This window comes from Pimephales promelas, chromosome 9 (genome assembly GCF_988280905.1).
Source record: "Pimephales promelas chromosome 9, fPimPro1.hap1.1, whole genome shotgun sequence".
Lineage (NCBI taxonomy): Eukaryota > Metazoa > Chordata > Actinopteri > Cypriniformes > Leuciscidae > Pimephales > Pimephales promelas.
The window spans coordinates 24516428-24539381 of NC_142777.1; the positions used below are offsets into that span (position 1 = coordinate 24516428).

At 37.2% G+C, this 22954-nt stretch overlaps 3 protein-coding genes across 5 annotated transcripts; 1 reads left to right on the forward strand and 2 right to left on the reverse strand.

The window, feature by feature from the left end:
• Positions 1 to 2423: 2423 nt before the first annotated feature.
• gask1b (golgi associated kinase 1B) lies at positions 2424 to 7585 on the reverse strand. The gene is made up of 4 exons (XM_039664515.2): positions 6636 to 7585; positions 4516 to 4721; positions 4158 to 4384; positions 2424 to 2789 (listed from the first exon to the last, which is right to left on the reverse strand). Exons 1-4 carry the CDS (start codon positions 7429 to 7431, stop codon positions 2582 to 2584), a joined length of 1437 nt encoding a protein of 478 aa, XP_039520449.2. The 5' UTR covers positions 7432 to 7585; the 3' UTR covers positions 2424 to 2581.
• Positions 7586 to 8551: 966 nt separating this feature from the next.
• Positions 8552 to 12641, reverse strand: tmem144b (transmembrane protein 144b). Of its 3 annotated transcripts, none has more exons than XM_039664511.2 (12): positions 12480 to 12641; positions 12124 to 12249; positions 11927 to 12049; positions 11752 to 11851; positions 10877 to 10957; positions 10460 to 10541; positions 10258 to 10331; positions 9918 to 10036; positions 9691 to 9810; positions 9380 to 9477; positions 9228 to 9281; positions 8552 to 8863 (listed from the first exon to the last, which is right to left on the reverse strand). In XM_039664511.2, exons 1-12 carry the CDS (start codon positions 12541 to 12543, stop codon positions 8780 to 8782), a joined length of 1125 nt encoding a protein of 374 aa, XP_039520445.2. In that variant the 5' UTR covers positions 12544 to 12641; the 3' UTR covers positions 8552 to 8779. The 3 variants fall into 3 exon arrangements, with proteins under 3 accessions (XP_039520445.2, XP_039520444.2, XP_039520446.2); XM_039664510.2 differs by having other exon boundaries at positions 9224 to 9281; XM_039664512.2 differs by lacking the exon at positions 12124 to 12249 and having other exon boundaries at positions 9224 to 9281; positions 12480 to 12638.
• Positions 12642 to 15065: 2424 nt separating this feature from the next.
• Positions 15066 to 20821, forward strand: LOC120474335 (alcohol dehydrogenase class-3). The gene is made up of 10 exons (XM_039664513.2): positions 15066 to 15150; positions 16133 to 16200; positions 16286 to 16387; positions 16551 to 16701; positions 18753 to 18840; positions 18951 to 19170; positions 19262 to 19522; positions 19858 to 19990; positions 20188 to 20326; positions 20442 to 20821. The coding sequence occupies exons 2-10, from the start codon at positions 16183 to 16185 to the stop codon at positions 20464 to 20466; spliced, it is 1137 nt and encodes a 378-aa protein (XP_039520447.2). The 5' UTR covers positions 15066 to 15150; positions 16133 to 16182; the 3' UTR covers positions 20467 to 20821.
• The last annotated feature ends 2133 nt before the right edge of the window (positions 20822 to 22954 follow it).

The following is a 22954-nucleotide window of genomic DNA, read 5'->3' on the forward strand; positions in this document are numbered from 1 at the left end:
TAAATGGCTAGTATCCTACTGTTAGATCTGACAGCTGCACACAGTCCCCAAAGAGAGATTATTTTTGACAAACTGAATGGAACAACTGAAGGAAACCTGGCTGCCTGCCTGAGGCGTGCTGTGCTGTTTTTACATGCAGATAACATCGTTCCAAGATAAAAACCCATGAATCTCAGCAAACATCAACTGTGGCACAACTGAAGACCTTCTGTATCTCACCACAAAGTGCATTTTCAGGTTATAACATGCCCTGATTTTTGATTTAATCTCCTTTTTTTCTACCATCTGTTTCTTTCATTTCATTTCTGGCTTCACGTGGAGGACATTAATGTTGAGCAAGACTCATATTCCAGATGAGAATCTGAGGAGGGTTAATGCACCCGTGTCATGTGCCTCGTGTTTTTGTACAAAGGGATGAGCTCTCACTGTGTTCTAACTGATGCTGTCGATCTCATACTGTACATCTGTCTGCCAACCAGGTGGGATGTTGTCATAGCAACAATTAAAAAAAGAAAGAAAAATAAGACAGACAGAGAGTGGCAGTGTAAAATTCCTCTCCTAACTTTCACATGCTCGAGAAATGGAGCAGGTCAGCTGTGTGGCAAATGAAAGGAGGATTGAGATGTTAGAAACAGCTGTGAGCTGAATGATGAGCAATGATCTATATATGTATATATCTGGCTGTTATAGTTAGTTATAAGAATGAATTCTATAATATGGAAAAGCCTCCTGAATTAATGAGATGTTCAGCTGTTCAGTCGACTTTTATAAGTCTGGTTAAGGTCACAAGCTATGTTAGAACAAAGAGGGAGAGAATAATGGCTTGTTTGATAGAGCGGAAAATGGCAGAAAAAATTAGAACAATTGGTATGAAAGCTTTCTTGTTAGGATTGAAAATGAGGGCAGAAGGCACAACAGAGCGGAAATGCGTGGACATGATTCCTATGACATGACGGTGGAAAATACAGTATGTTACTTGCCCATGTTTTACAGTGTTTGTAAACTCGACTGAAGAAACAGAAATTATTAGATTGGAATCATTGTGTCAACTGAAAGGAATTTCATTACACTTAAATAAAATGAGGTCATATGCAAAATCAGCTCTCAAAACTTTTTTCCCTTCCCAATATGGCATGCTGCATTTGATATAATGAAAACACTTCCCATGTGGATTTACAGTTAAAAAAAAAATCTGCACTACTATTTGCACCGAACATATGGATGTGAGAACACATCTGCAGGATAGAAACAACAGTAGGGAAGATGAACATGAGCGCTTAACATTTCATTTCAAGTGTTTGCATATCCAGCAGAGGTGATTTGACATTCCTAATAACCTGATTTTGTCTGGCAAGACACAGCAAGTCCACTGTGCAGAGCAGATACATCTGACATGGGTAATGCTGCCAAACACTAAGTATTTTCAAACTCATAAACTCTTGTGTAAGCATATTTCTTATGCTTGTCTGGAGTTTTCCTTCACGCTATCAAACGGTGTAACTTTAGGCTCTGAGAACTAAACTAAAAACGCAAATGAGGGCAAGAGCAAAGTCAGAAGACAGCTGAACTCACTTGAACTCAAACTGTATTTCTGAAGGTCAAAAGATAGCATGGAAATTAACATGATTGCTGTTCAAGGACTACAGTGAATATAGATCCAGAGGCTGTCATGTTAAGAATAGGTTTAAAGTACTTTTCCATTTCCAAGATTAACGTGTCTTCTCGAAGTTGACAAACAAACAAACAGTGGTACTGTCTATAATATAATTCTTATAATTCAATTAATGTAATATTGAAGTGATTTTCCAATGGACAGATGGAACACTTTTATTCAATTAAAAAAAACAAAAAAACATTATAGTACAAAAATAATAAAGCTTTATCTTCACGGTGATAAACTTGTACACAACATTACCAGATTTAATATAAATGCTCTGAAACCATAATTTGACAGCAGAAATTATCCTAAAAAGCTGAGCATTTTGGTTACTTGCATCAGGTTTTCTGACATGCCACTAGTTGGCGGGAATTGACTGAAGGGGTGGTCTGATTCAGAGGCTACGGATACGTTCGAAATCGCGTACTCAAGAGAGTATTTACTTCTTTTTACTTCACAACCACTAAAAAAGGTATGTTCTTTACAGTATGAACGTGTGCAGTATGAAATGTAATTTGGACATACTAAATTTGCCATGTTGCCCTTTACACGTGATCTACTTTTTGCCTACTCTTTTATGAGTACTGTAAATTCAAACCTACTTCTTTTGTCACATACTGTTTTTCGACTAGTAAAGAATGTGATTTCGGATGCAGCCATTGTCTGGTGGAAGTTAATGAATCAGATCATATCACTCACAGCGCCTTTAACTTGTGGAATGTCAGTTGTGTTAAAAAAAAAAAAAAAAATAGCCCTGGACTCTGTGTAGAGCATTTAGGGAAACTATCCTTTAATATATTGTCTTAAAAGGTGAATCACTCAATTGAACAGTTCTTCATTGTCATATACTAATCTGTTAAAAACATTGACATTTACTGGAAACCAAAAGGTTGGTGGTTCATCTTGTACACTGACCTCCATTTGTCAAGAGTTCATAGGTACTACTCGAATCCCATGGGCATTGATGTACGTGAGCAAAACTTTAGCTCTTCTCTCAATTACGTCAATGAGTTTTTCAATGCCTTGACGGCCTCCCTGACTGTCCCAGTACTGCTGGTCGAGAAACAGCGATTGCAGGAGCTTTTCCCTGAGACGCTGAGACCTCAACACTGACACAGACTGATCTGGTAGCCTGAAAGAGGAGAAATATTGAGAATATAGTAATGCACTCCAAAATGATTAAAACAGACTTAGTACAGAGTAAATAACCATCATTAAATACTATTTTTACAATCCCCACAAAACAAATTGCATTGCTAACAGACAAATTATGTAATACCATGCTGTGATGCAGATAATGTAAAAGCTGTGATAATCAAACACAGCGATGGCCGATCATTTGCTGATCGATGCTACAGTATTGCACAAGTGAGCTTGTGTTCCCAGAGGTATCACATTAGCAGCATCGCCAGCAGAATCCCTTAGCTCAGACAGCACGTGTCAGATTGTTGGCGTATGTATTTGCTTACGTCTTCAGTGGTGTAGTAGAGGTGTTGGCTTACTGAGGCCAAACTTGTGGCCTCACAGAAACAAATTCTTAGTTGCAGTCTTAGTTGGAGCAACTACAAATCACCTCAGATTGTCCAGTATGAACAAGAAAAGATGCACAAAACTATTTATTTTAAATTTAAGAAAAAAACATCTGGATTTTAATGTCTATGCAAACCTGATAACCCATGGAGATTTGCAATTCAATTAAACTGGAAGAATTCATTTCTTTGAGTTCATGAGTTTCTAAGTCCTTCACAACAACTTGCAAGGCATTTTAGAGAGAGAGAGAGAGAGAGAGAGAGAGAGAGAGAGAGAGAGAGAGAGAGAGAGAGAGAGAGAGAGAGAGAGAGAGAGAGAACTAAAGGTGTGACAATTAGAAGACACCCAATGTACTCTAAATTATCTCTCTTTAAAAAAACATTTGCTACATCTCTGCAAATTCTGGCTATTCTTGACACTTATAACATCATTATGAGATTAAATTAAAGAAACTCTTACATGTGATATGCTGTGCTTACATTTATAAGACCACCACCCATTGTAAGGTTTGTGCCACAGCTGCCCTAATGCCCACAGTATTGGTGATTACCCAAATATATGTTTCTGTAATGGTTAATCCATCAGTATGTGTAAGCTCTTTAGTCACAGTTGACCAAGTCAAAGTCCGGATTTGAATGCTATTTAACAAAGTTTGGATTTAGTGGATTCAGAGACAGATTACACAAAAGTTTCAGCAAAGGCAAGTATTTGGGACAACTAACTATTTGGAAGTCACTAACAACAGAGACTGTGGAAAAGTACTGCACATAAAAACAATGACAGCAAGGCCAAAGGACACCATATAAAAAATATTACGTTTTTTTATGTGGGACTATTTAGGCTAGTTGTTTCAGTTTGTTAATCAGTTTTAAACAAGTTTTAGACAGATTCAAATATATTTGCGTTTCCTCATTATCATGACAGATGGTCTAATAAATGTGTTAAACACTGTAGGTCTGGTTTTACTCACTCTTTGATTCCGTCTAGTAGCCTGAAGTCCAGATTGTCCTCATCTCGGTCAAAGTAGCCCTTGTTGTAAAAGAAAACCAGGTGGTGTGGGTCATGTCTACGGTGGATTATGTGTGTCAGCTCTATGCTGTCCTTATCTGTACATTCTTCATGGTGACCAAGCTCAACACAGGTGTCCTCTGGGCGGGGCTTAAATCCACAGCAGTTTTTATCTAACCGTTCATAGATCTGAAAAGAAACACAATCTTTATTTTAGTTTTAAATTGTTAAGTTTAAAAATAATTAGTTAGAAAACATATATATGTGCATCTAAGTTTGTTTAAAGTTGCAACACAGATGAAAGTGGAGTATTAGAGTACCTGCAGAAGGAAATCAAAGACTACTAGCTTGCTCCATTCATGGTGGTGGATGCTGGTGCACCTCCACTCTGGTTTAGGTATGATGCCCCGATGCCAGCACTTGTATTTGAGAGAGGTTTGGTATGATCCCCAGCTCAGTCTCTCAGAGGGTTGATTTGCTGGGCTTAAAGAAGGATCCCACAAAACCACTGGACAGGGCTGACCATCTGAAACAAGATGAAATATACACTCACCAAAAGGATTATTCAGAACACCTGTTCAATTTCTCATTAATGCAATTATCTAATCAACCAATCACATGGCAGTTGCCTCAATGCATTTAGGGGTGTTGTCATGGTCAAGACAATCTCTTGAACTCTAAACTGAATGTCAGAATGGGAAAGAAAGGTGATTTAAGCAATTTTGAGCGTGGCATGGTTGTTGGTGCCAGACGGGCTGGTCTGAGTATTACACAATCTGCTCAGTTACAGGTATTTTCAAGCACAACCATTTCTAGGGTTTACAAAGAATGGTGTGAAAACGGAATCCAGTATGCGGCAGTCCTGTGGGTGAAAATGCCTAGTTAATGCTGGAGGTCAGAGGAGAATGGGCCGACTGATTCAAGCTGATAGAAGAGCAACTTTAACTGAAATAACCACTCATTACAACTGAGGTATGCAGCTAAGCATTTGTGAAGCCACAACACACACAACCTTGAGGCGGATGGGCTACAACAGCAGAAGACCCCACCGGGTACCACTCATCTCCACTACAAATATGAAAATCATGCCTTGTTACCACTGTGCAGGCTGCTGCTGGTGGTGTAATGGTGTGGGGGATGTTTTCTTGGCACACTTTAGGCCACTTAGTGCCAATTGGGCATCGTTAAAATGCCACGGCCTACCTGAGCATTGTTTCTGACCATGTCTATCCCTTTATGGCCACCATGTTCATCCCTTTATGGCCACCATGTAACCATCCTCTGATGGCTACTTCCAGCAGGATAATTCACCATGTCACAAAGCTTGAATCAGTTCAAATTGGTTTCTTGAACATGACAATGAGTTCACTGTACTAAAATGACCCCCACAGTCAGCAGATCTCAACCCAAGAGCATCTTTGGGATGTGGTGGAAAGGGATCTTCATGCCCTGAATGTGCATCCCACAAATCTCCATCAACTGCAAGATGGTCTCCTATCAATATGGGCCAACATTTCTAAAGAATGCTTTCAGCACCTTGAATCAATGTCACATAGAATCAAGGCAGTTCTGAAGGCGAAAGGGGGTCAAACACAGTATTAGTATGGTGTTCCTAATAATCCTTTAGGTGAGTGTATGTGTATACATTAATTAGATCAGCATCAGTCATATTTGATTCCTCGTTAGCTTGATAGACAGCTTTGATGACGATGAGCTGCTCCGAATGCAGTGGACCGAGAAAGTCCTATAGCCTAAGTCCATTTAATCTACTGTATATACCTGGAAGATGCATGCACACAAATTACATTGAAAATTAGATCAAATTATGCATGTCTCAGAACTGCTTTTTCTTATCTATTTTGCAATAAGTTTAAATCAAAATGCACCTTTAAAAAATACATACAAGACTTGCTTGGATATTTTGTTATCTCTAGTGCAGTTACATTTAAACATCTTTTTCTTTCTTTCTTTTTTTTTAATTGTGACTTAAATGGATTACTCACCCTCATGTTGCTCCAAACCTGTTTGAGTGTCTTTTGTTGAAAAAAAAAAGAAAAAAAAAAGAAAAAAGGAGATATTGACTCCCTACATTTTCCCTACTATGGAAGTCAATGGGTGCCATCGGGTACACACATATTTGGTGGTTAAAATATCTTATTTTCTGTTCAACAGAAGAAACACAGGTTTGAAACAACTTAAGCGTGAGTAAGTAATGACAAAATTAACTTCTGGGTGAACTATCCCTTCAAGTGTCCAATACCTTTTATGGGTTATTCTTTAACAATTTAATCCAAAATTAAGAAAATGCAGTATCTGTTACTAAAATAGGCTATATAAATGGAATAGAATAAAATATTAAATTAAGAAAACTATTTAGGCCTAATCATGAAATATTTGTCAAATAACAATTAATAAACAAAAACAGAAACAAACACACTACCTCCAAGAGAGTGGAATCTTCTGCTGACAGCTGGCAAAGTTCTGTTCAGTCCCAAGACCCTATCCAGATGAAAAGCGAACACTTCACTCATGTCCAAGGGTTTCCTGACAATACCGCAACATTTACGACACGCATCAGCATCGCCCGTGTGATTTGTCGCACTTTTAAATAAAATAAAAGAAGAAAAGCCAGGAGGTGCAACTTCGTCAATATGCGTAATTTTACTATCAGCTAGAAAGCGCATGGCAGTGATATCGTCAACGCTGAACCATGGAGGAGCTCTTTCACTGTATATCCTGATGGATGAATAATCACCGTTACTGCCATCAAGCTCAGAATTTCCCAGTTGTTTGTCAACGATGTTTGTATCGTTCTTTGCCTTCTCCTGTGAGCCACTCTGCGCTCTTACTATGACTTTCTTTCGCCGGAGTTTGGGGCGCACTGTGCTCCTGATAATGGCCGGTTTGTGCCGCTTCGATTTGAGAGTTATATACACCACATTAGACCTGGTCGGACTCAGGGACTCATTCAATTCCCCTTCAGTGGGGTCCTGGTAGGTTTTTCTTGGTTTTTGTGAATAAACGCCATTGCTAGTCCACGGATCAGGACGTTTGTCTTGACGAGTAGACGTGTGATTAACGTGAACGGTGAAAAACAAATAAACAAAACACACAACAGCTATGATCAAATACTTCTTAATGGCGGAATATCTCCCACAGCAGTTGCAGACTTTCAAAAACGATACGCACAAACAAATCATAGAGTCCCAGACATTTCCAGGACGAGTCGTATCCATTGGTACGAGTGTCTGCGCATGATTAGGCTAAGTCAAATTTATTTTGTCAAATTTCGCATTGGAATTGCGTTCTTTTCGTTTACATATTGATAATAACACACAGGAGTTACAGATCCCCTCAGTGTGCAGCTCCAGCATGAATGAAGACAACTGTCCCGATCCCGGATCAGCTGAGATAACAGTCCCAAATTGACTAGAATGCAGCAATTGTCCTTACGCCCTTTTCACTGAAAACGCGAGAGGCTAGAAAGCGGTCATTAGAAACTAAACTGATAAAACAAAAATAAATAATAATTATAATAATAATAATAATAATAATAATCCTCATTTTTGTGTATTTTTCCAAAACGTAGCCTAAATATTAAAGCTTAACTTTTGAATAATAATAATCCTAAAAAATAATAATAATAATAATAAAAACAAACATTTAGCTTGTCTATTAATTGACTGGTTTTGGGTATTTTTTCAGCAAAACCATCTTAAACCATCTTTTTTTGTTTTTTGTAGCTGCAAACCATCTATGTTGCCTGATAGCTGATAAATTACAAAAATTGGATAGCTCGTTGTCTTTTAGGAAGACGTTATAATTTAGTTACAATATTTGCCTGCAGGAAAAAGTTTCCTGTGCACATTTTGCCTGTGAACAATGTTGTTTTGACATGTTTTGTACTGTAATTTGCTGGTGTGAATATGAAGCAATAAGCATCTATTAATGATGGGCTTCGGTAAAGAGGACACACAGAAACAGTAGCCTACAAGTTATGACATCCTTTAGGTATGGAATGCATAGACTTAGTGTGACAGACTATTCTAATATAGACATTTTACACAGAGTTTTATTATATTTTCCATCCCACACAGACAATGATTTGTATACTGTACAAACTGTAGCCTACATTAGATTCCCTAAACCTGCCCATCACAGAAAACTAATTTTTGGATTTTCAAAAAACATCACTTCATGATTTAGGCCTATAATGTTCCCCATGAAAGGACAGAGATTTCAGATATTGCCATCTTTGTGGGGATATTCTGTCCCCATAATATACCCATAGTGTATACCCTTTACGAAGTGTGGGGTGATAAACAAATTCCGAAGAATACATAGCACAAACACAAATTTACATACATAGCCAAAGCGGCTACTGTTTTATTCAAATACATGTAAACATACAAAATATATAGAATTAATTTGGACTGCAATTAAAAAGCAATAGAAATGTGCAAATAACACCAAGGGCTACTAAGCAACTGCAGAGGCCTTATTCAAGGTGATAAGCTCAGTGACTAGGAATATTGTTTTAAAACCTGATCCACCATTGCCACCTTGTGGTAACAAAGTACATTCTCAAGTCTTTGAATAAGCAGTTACCAGGGATCCTGCCATGACAACACAAGTTGCCAAAGCAAACAACAGCAAGTTCCCAAGACCCTGAGGAAAGATAATCAGTTTGTTAGGCTGGCCTAAATCGAAGTTCCTGCTTTATTTCCTTCTTACTGGTAATGAATCAATAGCAAATTAAAACAACTATTATCTAAACTGGCTCTTGCACACACTTGTTAGTATGTATATATATATATATATATATATATATATATATATACAAATACATATATATACACACACACACACACACACACACACACACACACACACACTTGATTTCTCAGTTCATCACCCCTTTAAATCAACACATAAATATTCATGTTCATTTGAAAAACAAAGTGTCAGACTAGGTCATGCAAAAATGTCATCCAAAATACTGAATGAAAACAAATAGCTTTATGTTACCTACTTTGACCTCTTTAAATACCACACTTCCCCACAGAGCAGCTACTAAACCATAACCCTGAAATCATAGTAGAACACACTGTCATTACTTACGATTTTCAACACAAGGTGAATGAGAACATGAAAGATTTTCTTTTGTGCCATACTTATACTTACAGCATTAATTATAGGGAATGTAACCACTGCACTGAGATAGTAATTTGCCATTAGCCAGGCATATGTGGCTAATCCCCACATCAAGCCACTCAGAAAACCTGCATGGAAGATTTCACATGAGTTAAACACAGGAACTCAATATTCAGCAGAAAGCGGAGGAACATTTTCAGGGGAATCGTGTCCAACTGTAAACTTTACCTGCAACAATACAGTTGCTTTGCAATACTCCACAAATATGGTGGAGCTAAAAAGCAACACAGTCCTTTCAACCAAGTTGAAAAAGATGATGGAATGGAATGCACATTAATTACCAGGTAAGATGGCTCTGGGATAGATTCGGGGCCTGTTCTTCATGACTGCGCAGTAAGAAAGAAAATACACTGTGCTCATGAGGAATATTCCACTGTAATGGGCAAAGCAGTAGTCAAGTTCTGTAATGGACAGAAAAAGAAGTTAGAATAGCCTATAAAATGCTTTTTAATATACAAATTGCATAAAATTAATACTGAAACTACTTGGTCATCCCATTCATACATACCATTCTCACTGGATCCAGTGAACATACTTGAATTGGTTTTGGCATGAACTTTAATATAGAAAACAGGCACAAAAGAAGACCCATAAAGGACACCTGAAAATACGGCCAAGATGCAGCCCCTGTAACAAGAGAATATTATCATAGAAAATAAATATTCCATAGATTTAATATTTATCTTCCAGAGATTTTACAAAATTGTATTTATAAAGCGGAAAATACCATATCAATTCACAAACCTTTTATACATTCACACATAACCACAGAAAAAGCCTTCAAACATCCCAGTACATAATTAAGAACCAGAAATGGACTGGAACTAGGAAAGCCTACAGATACTCACAATACTCTTTTGCTCTTTGGTGAAATCGTGTCCACCCATGAATCACTGGGGTTTGTGGTGTCTTGATTCAACATCTAAAGACAGTGTGAATACACGCACACAAAATGTCAGCAAAGATGTGTGTATCCAAAACAAAATACACCAAACAATATTCTACATAACATCCAAAAAGCTCTTAATGTGGAAAAGCCCTATAACTTACCCTATCATCAATCAACAAAGGCATGGATTCAGGAGACGTACGTTTCTGAACATCACTTTTCACAAAGAAGAATATGATGGCACTGAAACAGAGACAAGATTGTAATGGGAAAAAAAAAAAAAAAAAACTTACTTTTCTCACAACACAATGTTCCATATTTTTGTTCCATATCCCATAAAAACAGATGGAACTGTATATCCAAGACAACATGACTTCAGGTCTTAGGAGGAGGTTTATCCTGCCTTACACAATATATTGCATTTTCAATTTCAGAGAAACTTTTGAGCGAGTAAGACTGCAGCACTTTCATCTCAAAAGGATCTTTGTGAGGAGTACTAAGTGAACAAATATGTGTGTGTGTGTGTGTGTGTGTATATATATATATATATATATATATATATTTTTTTTTTTTTTTACCTTAGCAGACAAAGGCCAGCTCCACAGTAATTGAGTATCGGTTTGGACACCTCCTCTGGATGCAACCCAAACCAGCCAAACCTGGAAAGGCATGACTTAAGAGGTAAGATCACGTCTGCCTTAATTAAAAACATGAATAACACTTTTTATAATTAGGTCATTCTGTGACACTTCTATATTAGGGCTAAGAAAAATAACACTTATCCCAGACTGGAACTAGGAAAGTATAGTTAACATTCATTTATGCATTAAACTACTAACATTAGCTAACAAGAAATACATTTGTTACAGTTCTTCTTGTCATCTTTCTTAATGTTAGTTAATAAAAATACTACTATTCACTGTTAGTTTGTTTTAACTCAGGTTCATTAAATATCAGATTTTAAATTTGAATCATGTATTAGTAAATGTTGACATTTACTTGTCTCACGTCACCTGTGGACTTAGCTTGTCAACCAGCTCAAACTGCATTTATAAGCCTGGGCTGTGTTTTTCTCAAAAGCATTGTGAGCCCAAGTTGATCATGGAGACGATGGACCTTATTCAAAGCAGCAACACTTATAAAAGCGAGGCTGTGAGCGATAGACAGACTTACTGTTTTCAGTGGCATCCGCTGTAAAATGCTGGATAAATCTCCTACATCAATTTTTTTTTCCCCACAACTCTGTATGTCTATTCATCACAGCCTCTATCCTTCACAGATGGTCCAGCTGTGAATAAGGTCTAATGCCACCAATGTTTTCTACGATCGGCTTGGCTCATGATGCTTTTGGGAAATACAGCCTGGACCAGCATACAAATCAATGCCCCAAAGTTTAACATCAGAAGTTCAACATCCCTATAAGCCCCTTCTGTCAAACATCAAGCCAGCTCACCTTGAGCTTGCCCATCCAATTAACAATCCACTGGATCCCCAAAGCAAAATTCCAAGACCAAGGCCAATAAACTTCACAACTGGGACAGCTGTTACATTTCCTAAGAGATAAATCTGTTATAAATGACATCTATATGTATATAAAACATGTTTATTCACTCACACATTCACTTTACCAGTAGCCCAAAGTACTCCTCCAAGCATAGCTGCAGGATGAGCTCTTGAGGGGTGAAACAATGTGTCTGCAACCAGCCCAACACACCAAATAGCTGAACTGCAAATCCACTGGAAAAACATTCCTGTAAAGACAGCAGATTTTGAGGCAAGGTTGGTCAAATGTTGGTGTGGCGTGAAAAAGAAAAGTACTCCTCACCATCGCCAATATCTATCGTTTTAACAGGAACAAAGTAACTTCCATACAACAGCACTGCAAAAGCACAGGCCACAAAGCCATAGGTGGTGTCTGTACTGTTGGCTTCATTAGAGGAGCGAGGGGGCTCTAGGTATAACACAAAACTAAAGGTTGACAACACACTTGTGGCATTTATGCTAAATCATAATAACAATTGAACAATAACAATTCAAAGCATATTGACTGTCTACAACTGTCGACTTTTCAAGCACTGTTTCTAAACCCACTACCAGAGGTGATAAACAGGCATCCTTTCAGTCTGAGATATAGAGTAATATATATAATTTTAATTTTTAAATATATAATATTTAATCTACCTTCAGTTGACAATGTGCTGCAGCATTTTACAACCAAAAGCACAATTACAGCTAGTAAATCCATAAGTCTCCTCTTTTTTCCCCCCTCACTCTGGGTATTGACTACATTTGTTGTTTGTGATAGTTGAGTCAAGTGGCTTGTCGTAAACCAGGTGTCATTAATTGGCCCCAATGTCCCGCCCTAAAAACGTATTAGGGAGTTGTGGGAAGTACTTACCATTTGGGCTATCGTCATTGTCATTTCTTTTTTTTTTCATATAGAACGTGAAGGCGACTAAGGCTAATTTTGCCTAACATTTTGTGTATCAAAGAAGAAAGAAAGTCATCCGGGTTTGGAACTGAGGGTGATTTTTTGTTTGTTTTTTTTTTTGTTTTTTTTTTTGCTATAAATGACCGTAGTTCCTAAACAGCTCCACTAGATGGAGATTTGTTTATATGCTGAATTGAACAGCAGGAGTACTAGAATTAGGAGGCAGTGGAAAATGATTGACAGGAATTACTTTTTTGTGTGTGTGTGTATATATATATATATATATATATATATATATATATATATATATATATATATATATATATATATATAATATGAATTATTTATTTTTATTTTTTATATTAGGGCTGTGCAAAGATTAAAGGGGTAGTTCACTTAAAAAAATAAAAAAATAAAAAATAAAAACTTTTGCTGATAATTTACTCACCCCCATGTCATCCGAGATGTCCATGTCTTTCTTTCTTCAGTCGAAAAGAAATTTTTGATGAAAATAATTCCAGGATTTTCTCCATATAATGGACTCCAATGGGAACCAACCGGTTCAAAAGCATTGTGACGGATCCCATTGAAATCTATTATATCTATCTATTATATTGTATAATTGTGTTGGTCTATTATATCTATCTATTATATTAGATCTATTATATCTATCTATTATATTTCTATTATATTGAAATCTATTATATATATTATATGAAATCTATTATTTGGAGAAAATGGAAAAAAGAAAAATCTTGGAAAACCTCAATTTGTTGTTTTCCTCTCAAACGTGATTGGATTGTGCAGGCGCCACTGATTGGGACAGCCTATCAGCAATCACCTTCAGCTTTCTGCCAAAGTCAACTACATGGTCAGATTTAGATAAGAGACGAAACAATGGAGGAAGGATGCAGATCCATCCCGGGAATGTGCCGACCCGTGGCCCCACCTCACCAGACTATTTCAAGTTTCCTAATTTTCTGAAATTTTCTTAAATGTTAAAAAAGCAACATGGTAAAAAGATGAAAATGACTTGATTTTACTTTCAATTCCTAAATTCGTAAAGGTATTAACATTAATATGTTATTTATTTTTTCATAACTGACGTTTCTGTCCATAAATGTAAGCACCATGGCAGAAGTAATGCAATATACTCTCTTGATAAACTCTCTTTTAAAAACAAGTACTTCAGTACTTTCACTTAAATAGACATCTGACTGTAGTACTTTTACTTGTACTTGAGTAAAATTTAGCAAGGCGTATCTGTACCTTTACTCAAGTAATAGTGTACTCTGCCCACCTCTGCTTAAAATACAAGGGGCATAAGTCAGGACACCCCTATGTTAAATTTTCATGGAGTCAGGCAGATTTAAAAAATTTTAAAGGCCAGTTTTTCATGGATTCAGGATAATATGCAGCTTGATAAAGTTCCCTTGGCCTTTAGAAATAAAATATTCCCACATCATCATCACACACCCTTCACCATACCTAGAGATTGGCATGATTTTATTTCAGTTAGCCTAACAGCTGGTTTGATTTGCTTTGAGAGATGATCTTATGGAAAGTACCCCATGCCATTCTCTAGGTATGGTCAAGGGTGTGTGTGTGTGTGTGTGTGATAATGTGGGGATGTTTTAAGTGAAGAGTTTAAGAAATTATTTTTGTTGCAGTTAACAAGTTATTACAGTTAACTTCCATAATAAAATACTGTTTTGAAAAAGAGAAAAAGAGAGATAGGCCTATGTTTAGACAATGATTATCTCCTGTGTCTGCTAATCCAAAGGTCCCTTTTAATTTCTTGTAGCACAGGTGCACTGATATAAATATATAAAAACATAAAAATATATAGGAAAGGTAAAGTCACATTCACTGAACAGCACATTGATTGTTCTTTGTTTATATTCTCAATGAGACTGCAAGGAACATGTCTATTATGGTCAGAAACTGTTCCACACAATAGCCAAATCTGTTGAATTTGATCTGTTTGTATATTCTCTCTCTATTAGCAGTAGATGGCATGCTTGCACTGCATTTGCACCTTGTTTACTTCATTTCTCGTCACTGTTGTGCACTGTAGAGAAGTAAGTATCCCCCCCTTCTATGTGCCTTCAGACTGCTTAAGACTAATATTTGTTGAATGTGTTTTAGTTCTTGTGTTTCTATTCCACACTTCCACATGTGTTGCTACAATAGTTTCCAAGGGGCTTCACCAGTGATCACAATCAAACTTATTTTGCTTCTGCCCCTTTTGGAAAGAGGAAGGGTTAGCCAATCACTTTTAGACAGCAGCTTGTTCAGCTTCTGGATTGGTCAATAATCCAGTAACACATTCTATGAATAATTGTATAGCAGCTGTGCTAGTACAAAGTACACTAGTACCAGCAGATCCACTCCCAAGCCCTGACAAAAACAGCTCTGAATGTAAGTTATGAATAGAATGCAAACATATGCTGTAAATCTGTACATGCCTTCATCTGCTTTACTGAATGTGTTTTAAATATGGTTAACTACTGAAAACTACTTTATAGCCTTGAGGGATGTCACAATCCCCCTCGACGTGAAGTAATTCGAAACATTTACTATTACGTCAGTACAATAATATTATGTAATTATTTGTACTTGAACTGTTTCTTTTTAAGGTAACGTGAAATGTTTTTTAAATGAAAAGAAATGTGAATGGTTTTCTAAAAAACATTCAAAACATCATTCTGCTATGAAAAGGTTGCATGGTTTGTATTGTAAAACAGGAATGCATGTGACATATGATACATATTGCTACACCACACAAGGGTGAGAAACACACATGCCACCATATATGCAACCTCATGCCTGTGTGCAGATATACAGTACATATTATTTAAATATCTTGGCTTTAATTAATGTATGATATGGTTCATAAAGGTAAATCATGACAGCATGTTTAATGATGATAATCCATCGGAATAACTTTAAAGTGATGCACTTTACAAACAACCTGCTAACATGTTAATATAAGAGTTAAGAAAGTGGGATAGTACTTGAAATATGCCATTGCAACTATTTAAAATTGTGTTACAATACATTCATTTTTGTAATTAGTTCTCAAAATGATCATATTTCAAAAACACAATAATTAATTTTAAGTGATTGTTCTATTTTTTTTTTTTTGTTCTATTCCTTGTCGGTTTGTACATCAGTTAACCTCACAAAACTGCAGGTAATCAATAGGTGCATTGAAAAAAGATTAACGACAATTATTTTTTTTTTAAAAATGCATTGGTGATAAAGTCTGAAGGGTAATAATAATCCAGAAGCTCCCGTCTCTGTAAAATCGTTTCTATATTGCCCCCCTCTTGGTTGGTTTGTACAAAAAGAAACAAAGAAAAAACACTTCAAGCTTTAATTGTCATTCATATTCTTTTAGGAGGCTGTTTATTGACAACTTTGGAAACGATTCATTGTATTAAAAGTGTCATGGAAACTGAGGGCAAGGTAAGGACATAAAGTAAAGAGAATCCTTGTTTTTAAGACTGAAATGTTTTCAGATTTCAGTTTTTTTATTTTTTTTTTATATTAGGTAATCAAGTGCAAGGCAGCAGTGGCCTGGGAACCAGGGAAAGCACTTTCCATTGAGGAAGTGGAGGTTGCCCCTCCCAAAGCACATGAAGTACGAATTAAGGTGTGTCCATTACGCTTCATTAACCCAGTCTGTATGTAATCTCTTTGCATACATTACATCACGCATATATGTAGTATTGCATAAAGACGCGATTATGATGTTATATCAATAGCCAGGCACTATTTATGCAGCAGACAAATGACTTTCAATTGACCCATGTCAGATAGTAGCATCTGGAGTATGCCACACCGACTGGACTTTCCTGCATGAGGTTGGTAAAACTATGAATCCCCAGCCCTTTCCTTTGGTCTTGGGACATGAGGGAGCAGGAGTGGTGGAGAGTGTCGGTCCAGGAGTCACAAAGATGTCCAAAGGTAAATCCATCAAGGAGGCTTTTTTGTGTGTTAACTTTAACTAGTAAACTTATGCCAATCTATTGATATAATTTTGTAAGTATAGAGATATAAATATATGTTAAAAATATAATTTACATTGATTTATTATTTATTCAAAGCTGTAGTGTGTTGTTTTTCCTCTTTGTCGCCATCTCTGTTCGAAATCTGCAATTGCAGTTATTCGTGGAATTATCAACTTTAAAGGGTTAATTCACCCAAAAATGAAAATTCTGTCAGTATTTACTCACCCTCATGTTGTTCCAAACCTCTATGTGTTTATTTGTTCTGATATACACAAAGGAAGATATTTGGAAGAATGTTTTAATCAAACATATCTCATTCCCCATTGACTACCATAGTAGGAAAAAAAATACATACTATGGTATTCAATGGGGAATGAGATCTGTTTGATTAAAACATTCTTCCAAATATCTTCCTTTGTGTATAGCAGAACAAATAAACACATAGAGGTTTGGAACAACATGAGGGTGAGTAAATACTGACAGAATTTTCCAGATCCAACTCCTCCCACCTTACACATACCTAAACCTGCCTCCTGATCCCTAACCCCACCCCTAATCCTACTCATCTCCGTCGCCTGATCCCTAACCCCACCCCTAATCCTACCCATCTCCGTCCCCTGATCCCTAACCCCACCCCTTATCCTATCCATCTCCGCCCCTGATACCTAACCCCACCCCTTATCCTATCCATCTCTGCCCCTGATCCCTTACCCCACCCCTAATCCTACCCAGCTCCGTCGCCTGATCCCTATCCCCACCCCTAATCATACCCATCTCCACCCCTAATCCTACCCATCTCCGCCCCCTGATCCCTAACCCCACCCCTAATCCTACCCATCTCCACCCCTAAGATCTGGATCCAACTCCGCCCCCTGCATCTCCTGTACTACAATGAGGTGCTACCAGGAAAATGTCCTCTGAACAAGAAAATAACATCCACCTTTGTTCTGACCAACTAAGGGGAAAAGCATTGCAGTAAATCACACTGATTAGATATAACGATCGCTTATCAAATCACGTAAAACAATACAAATTATACTTGAAGAGTTCAGATGCAAAAGCCTCTAAGTGCCATTTGAAATTTTCTTCTTTAATGATGATTTTTGTCAAGCTTGTATATTTAAGTTCAGTGATTTCACCTTAAATGGCAATGATAATTACCTATTAATTGTTATTTAAGTGAAATTACTGAACTTGAATATACAAGTTTGACAAAAATCATCATTAAAGAAGAAAATTTCAAATGGCATTTAGAGGCTTTTGCATCTGAACTCTTCACTTTTTTCTCAAATGTATGATGTTAATAATATCCGCAATGCGTGACGTAATAATGTCCTCCCGATATTATCCTTGTTTTCGCATGGACGCTTTTGCAGTCTCTTTTTTTCTGTAGCCACTCCGAAGTATTTTGTGTTTTACAGCGGGTGAATCTGTTGTCACTGGTGATTGTCGTTTGAACCTTTCTGGATCCGCCATCAAATTGATAAGTTTAATTATATCAAGTCCAGTGAGAAAAGGCTATAAATCTCCACCTCCAACATCCTTACATGCAATATAGCCTACTAGCCGAGACTCGTAATTGTACAGATGTGACGTAATGACTCAAAGACATGCTCGAATCTCCTGTGGAAATCCACCAGTACCACTGGAATTAAAAACATTATTACAATATACCTCTTTGAATCGAGCTAAGGCAAGCAGATAGTTTTGATTACTGGTTGGTTATGTACTTGCTAAAACAAATTTGGGGGATAATTTTTAACCAAAAAAAAGTTATGGACGGGAGCTTTAAAATGTAACTGACAGTGATGACTTTGTAATCTTTGCATCCTGAATTGCAATTGGTCCAAAAACATGAATAAAGAGCAGATAAATAGATTAGTAGTGATAAAAAATATATATATATTTTTGTTAAAGTAAAGGCATGTAAATAAATATGATTTATAGTTTTTATAGTTTTGCTTTAACTTTAAAACTGCATTCTACCATTCTACAATTTATCTACAGGAGATAAAGTTATTACTCTAGTCGTGCCACAGTGTGGGAAATGTGAACGCTGCATGAGTCCAAAGACAAACCTCTGCACCAAAAACTGGTGAGTTATCATGACTGAGTGATGTTAGGTTCCCCTAAACTCATAGACTAGAATAATGATGTGGTTGATAAAATAAATCAGTTGCATTAAGTATCTCTTTATTGCCTAAGGAAGCAAAATCAGCAGTGTGTTCTTGCTGATGGCACCAGCAGGATCACCTGTAAGAATCAGCAGGTCTATCAGTTTATTGGTATCAGCACCTTCTCTGAATATACTGTTGTGCCAGAGGACAACGTCACCAAGATTCACCCAGATGCCCCACTGGACAAAGTCTGTCTGCTGGGCTGTGGAGTGTCTACAGGATATGGGGCAGCAGTGAACACAGGCAAAGTGTGTGTGATTTCTACTGGCATAACGTCAAAAGGCGATACATAAAATTAAAAAGACATCCCACCAGCTAGTTTGGCATATTCTCTTCCAGGTAGAATCTGGCTCAACATGTGCGGTGTTTGGTTTGGGAGCTGTCGGACTGGCAGCGGTCATGGGATGCAAGGCTGCCGGTGCCACCAGGATCATCGCTGTTGACATCAACCCGGATAAGTTTGAGATCGCCAAGACATTTGGGGCCACTGAATTTGTGAACTCTAAAGACCACAATAAACCAGTTCAGGAGGTGCTGAGGGAGCTGACGAATGGTGGCGTTGACTTTGCTATTGAGTGTGTGGGGAACGTGGGAGTCATGGTAAGTTAAGGCCCTTCCACACCAATAATAATAACTATAAGGATAACTAGGGCTGACGCCATTCATTGTAAATATCCTTAATCGTTAAAAGAAAGATATGGGTATGGGGTTAGTTTCTTTTGGAGCATTCTGTACCTTTCTGAACCTTTTGGAGCTCCCATTACTCCAACCTGCAGTTATCTCTGTCTCAGAAATAGCTCTGAAAGTGACTCTCTGACTGTGCCGTTTTGTTAAAGTTGCGGTGTGGAATCCGCTATTCTTTTACATTTACAATGATTTTTAAAACGTCACTGATCCGGATTCATGTAAACCAATGAATCTTATCGTACAATCAGAGGGCTGCTGTGGAAGCGTGCAGTCCTGCAGGGGGAGTCTGTGTGATGGTGGGCTGGACCCAGATGGGGGAACTAACTCTGGTCTCTGAGGATATTCTGCTTGGAAAAACTTTGAAAGGCTCCTATTTTGGTGGTAAAAGCATGCCTCGTCAATTAAAATATCAATCATGGTCGTGTTCTGATGTGTATGTTGCAGGTGCAGTACCAGTTTTATGTGATATGGGGAATTAGGTCTAATCATTTAACAGTCCTCTCTTATATTTATTATTTATTAGAGTGATGTGAGTTGTTTAGGTGGAAGACACCCAGAAAATGCAATCTGATTGGCAGGTTGGAAGAGTGTTGAGGCGGTGCCCAAGTTGGTGCTGGATTACATGAGTGGGAAGCTTCTGCTGGATGAGTTTGTGACACACAATCTGACTATAGATCAGGTTAACCATGGCTTTGATCTCATGATTACTGGAAAAAGGTCAGTTCTGTGAATCTACTAATGAAGTCTTTACATTGACTAATAATTGAGTGTGTCTATATATATATATATATATATATAAAAAATACACTAATACACACTTTCTCTTTTTCAGTATTCGTACAGTGATCAATATGTGAAATGAAGGAAGCATCCTGTCTTTCCCAAACAGAACAGTGTTTATATTCTGTTCAGACATTACATCCAGGGAAAAAGAATCAAAGTTGTCAAATACTATTCAACAAAACAAATTAAACAGTACAGATCTCCACAGTTCAGATCTCATTGGCCCTGAATCCTGTTCAACATTATACAACATTTTAAACATTAAAAATGATCACATCACACCGCAGTTTCATTCAGGTTTCATACTGTATGTACTGCAGAGAGAAGTTTTATTTCAGATCATTTAAAAAAAAAAAGTTTATATTATCAAGGAATATACATTGAGTCACAATGTTATTGTTTCACACAATAAAGCTTGTTTGAATTTGATTTGGTTGTATGTTTTGTCTTTTGCCAGTAGATGGCAATCTTGTACTACAAAACATCAATTTTCACTCATTTTGTTTTTCTTTTGTGTGCTGTCTGAATTTAAGACAAAGTTTCATCAGTTTGACTCTAGCCTGTATTTCTTTTCAGGCTTGGCTGAATATCCATGTTCTTGTGTTTATGTTCCACACCATTAAAGAGCAAACCCACCAGGACTCCATTCTTTTAAATATGTACCATTATTTCCCTTTGAAACCACTATCCACCAGTTCTCATCCTCATCTGCAATAATATTATCATCTGGGCCTTCATTGTCTCCAAGAAGGACATGCTGTGTGTGAGAGAAGCCTCTAGAAAAACAGAAAGAATTTTGTCATAGGCAGATGGATGGGTGCGTGTCACTAGGGGTTGGGGAAACATGCAGCTGATCACGGGTTGCATTTTGACCTTGGTAATATTATATATTGATTTAATATAGCATGCTCTTGAGGGTTAGAATAGCAGTTGTGGCCTGTCAGAAACAGAGACAAAGGGCTGTCTGGGGACTGCCTCTCCATGATGAACTGGGATGGGCTGTCCAGGAATAAATTGTAGTTCCATTCAGATCAAATGCATACTCTTGGCAGAACCCCCTCCCCCTTTTCCATCTTTACGTAAAATGGAAAAATGAAGCAAAGTCTCTCCCTCACGTTTACCCCATCTCCTTGCCAAACTGTGCAATCAATCAGAGATTGAGATTCAAAGCTGTGACTCTGTGTTGCTCTTTCCATTGAAACTGAGAAAGATCACTAAAAAATTGAGACATCAAAAGATAGAAGACAAATAGCGACAGGTGCTTGTTCAGTACGCTCATTTGTAAATGCAGGGCATTTTATAGGGGATACATTTACAAAGGCCTAAGTTATATTGGACCATTCAGACTTCATACCTTCAGTTAGTGGCGCTAAAAGTAGCAAACATCTTAGTTTGAGCTGTAGCAACTGTATTTTTAAAATCATAGGAAAGCTACTTTATTTTATAAACAGAGGTTCATAAATACAAAGTCATTTATCTCGGATGTCTGGTATGCATTACATGACTCTTTTGAATCAGTTTGTTTGCACAGAATTTAAGGTTGGCATAAAACTGACTTAATTTTGTCCATCAAAAATTTGGATTGTTGTGGATTGCTGTGATCTCATCATCATACTGTATGTGGGAAAATTTCCCACCCTTGTGCCGCCAAACGCCATTATAAGAAGAGATGTTGCAAGAGGGAGAAGTTATTTTGATTGGACAGATAAGGGATATATTTATATACTATATATAGGACAATATTTTATTTCATGTTGACAATTTTATTTTAAAAACCTCAAACTAACCAATTGCTTTGCAAAATGACTTGCTCTTTTGAAACACTTTAAATAACCAAACACAAAAGAGTGATCAATGGTATGCTCTACAAAACATAGGTATTGCCTTGTACTCTTTTACTACAGACAAAATGGGAAGATGGTAAGTTGTTCTTCTTACTTTCATCAATGTTAACTTTGTGAAGCAGTAGGCTATTTCGAATCCTCACAATTCTGAATCATCAAAGTCACGTTTGAGAGTTTGAATCGTTAAAAGAGCTTCCACCGTAGGCTAATAGGCCCACTTCACTGATATAGGCTGTAATGGTTTTCCAAAGTGTCTGCTATAAATGAACAAATGTATCTTATTTAAATTAAAAGTAAATTTTCGGAAATGATTCCATGCCCATTTAAATGTCACTTGTCTATCACAAATGTGGTGACCTTTGATTGAGCTGTGTGTTTTTCATCAACGTGATTGACATCAAATACAGCAGTCAAATACAGCAATGAGTATCAGATTCTAATGAAGAATAACGATTTGTCCTGTGTGCTTACCATGACAGATATGAGACATATTCCTCTCACATGAGCTTGGTCCAGGCAAATATCAGGCATTTACCCTGCCAAATGTGCAGTCAGCACCGTGCATCATTCCGACAGCCTCATAAGGAAAATTGACAAACAACGGAAATGCCAGCATAGGTAAATATTGCTGAGCAAATATAGCTTGGAAGAGAAAAAATGTCAAAGGGGCTGGAGTTGCCTTCCTCAATATTTAGATGTGGATCAAAAGATTTCTCCC

Excerpts from the sequence above, each read along its gene's own strand:
- gask1b (XM_039664515.2), bottom strand. The coding sequence starts at position 7,431 with ATGGATACGACTCGTCCTGGAAATGTCTGGGACTCTATGATTTGTTTG. Across the intron at positions 4,722-6,635 it reads AAGATTCCACTCTCTTGGAG|ATGGTCAGCCCTGTCCAGTG; the intron begins GTAGTGTGTTTG and ends ATCTTGTTTCAG. Across the intron at positions 2,790-4,157 it reads CTACTAGACGGAATCAAAGA|GCTACCAGATCAGTCTGTGT; the intron begins GTGAGTAAAACC and ends CTCCTCTTTCAG.
- tmem144b (XM_039664510.2), bottom strand. The coding sequence starts at position 12,543 with ATGGATTTACTAGCTGTAATTGTGCTTTTGGTTGTAAAATGCTGCAGC. Across the intron at positions 10,542-10,876 it reads GCTGGCCTTTGTCTGCTAAG|TGCCATCATATTCTTCTTTG; the intron begins GTAAAAAAAAAA and ends TCTCTGTTTCAG. Across the intron at positions 9,478-9,690 it reads TCCCAGAGCCATCTTACCTG|GTTTTCTGAGTGGCTTGATG; the intron begins GTAATTAATGTG and ends TCTTCCATGCAG.
- LOC120474335 (XM_039664513.2), top strand. Across the intron at positions 19,523-19,857 it reads TGGGGAACGTGGGAGTCATG|AGGGCTGCTGTGGAAGCGTG; the intron begins GTAAGTTAAGGC and ends TCGTACAATCAG. Across the intron at positions 19,991-20,187 it reads GAAAGGCTCCTATTTTGGTG|GTTGGAAGAGTGTTGAGGCG; the intron begins GTAAAAGCATGC and ends TCTGATTGGCAG.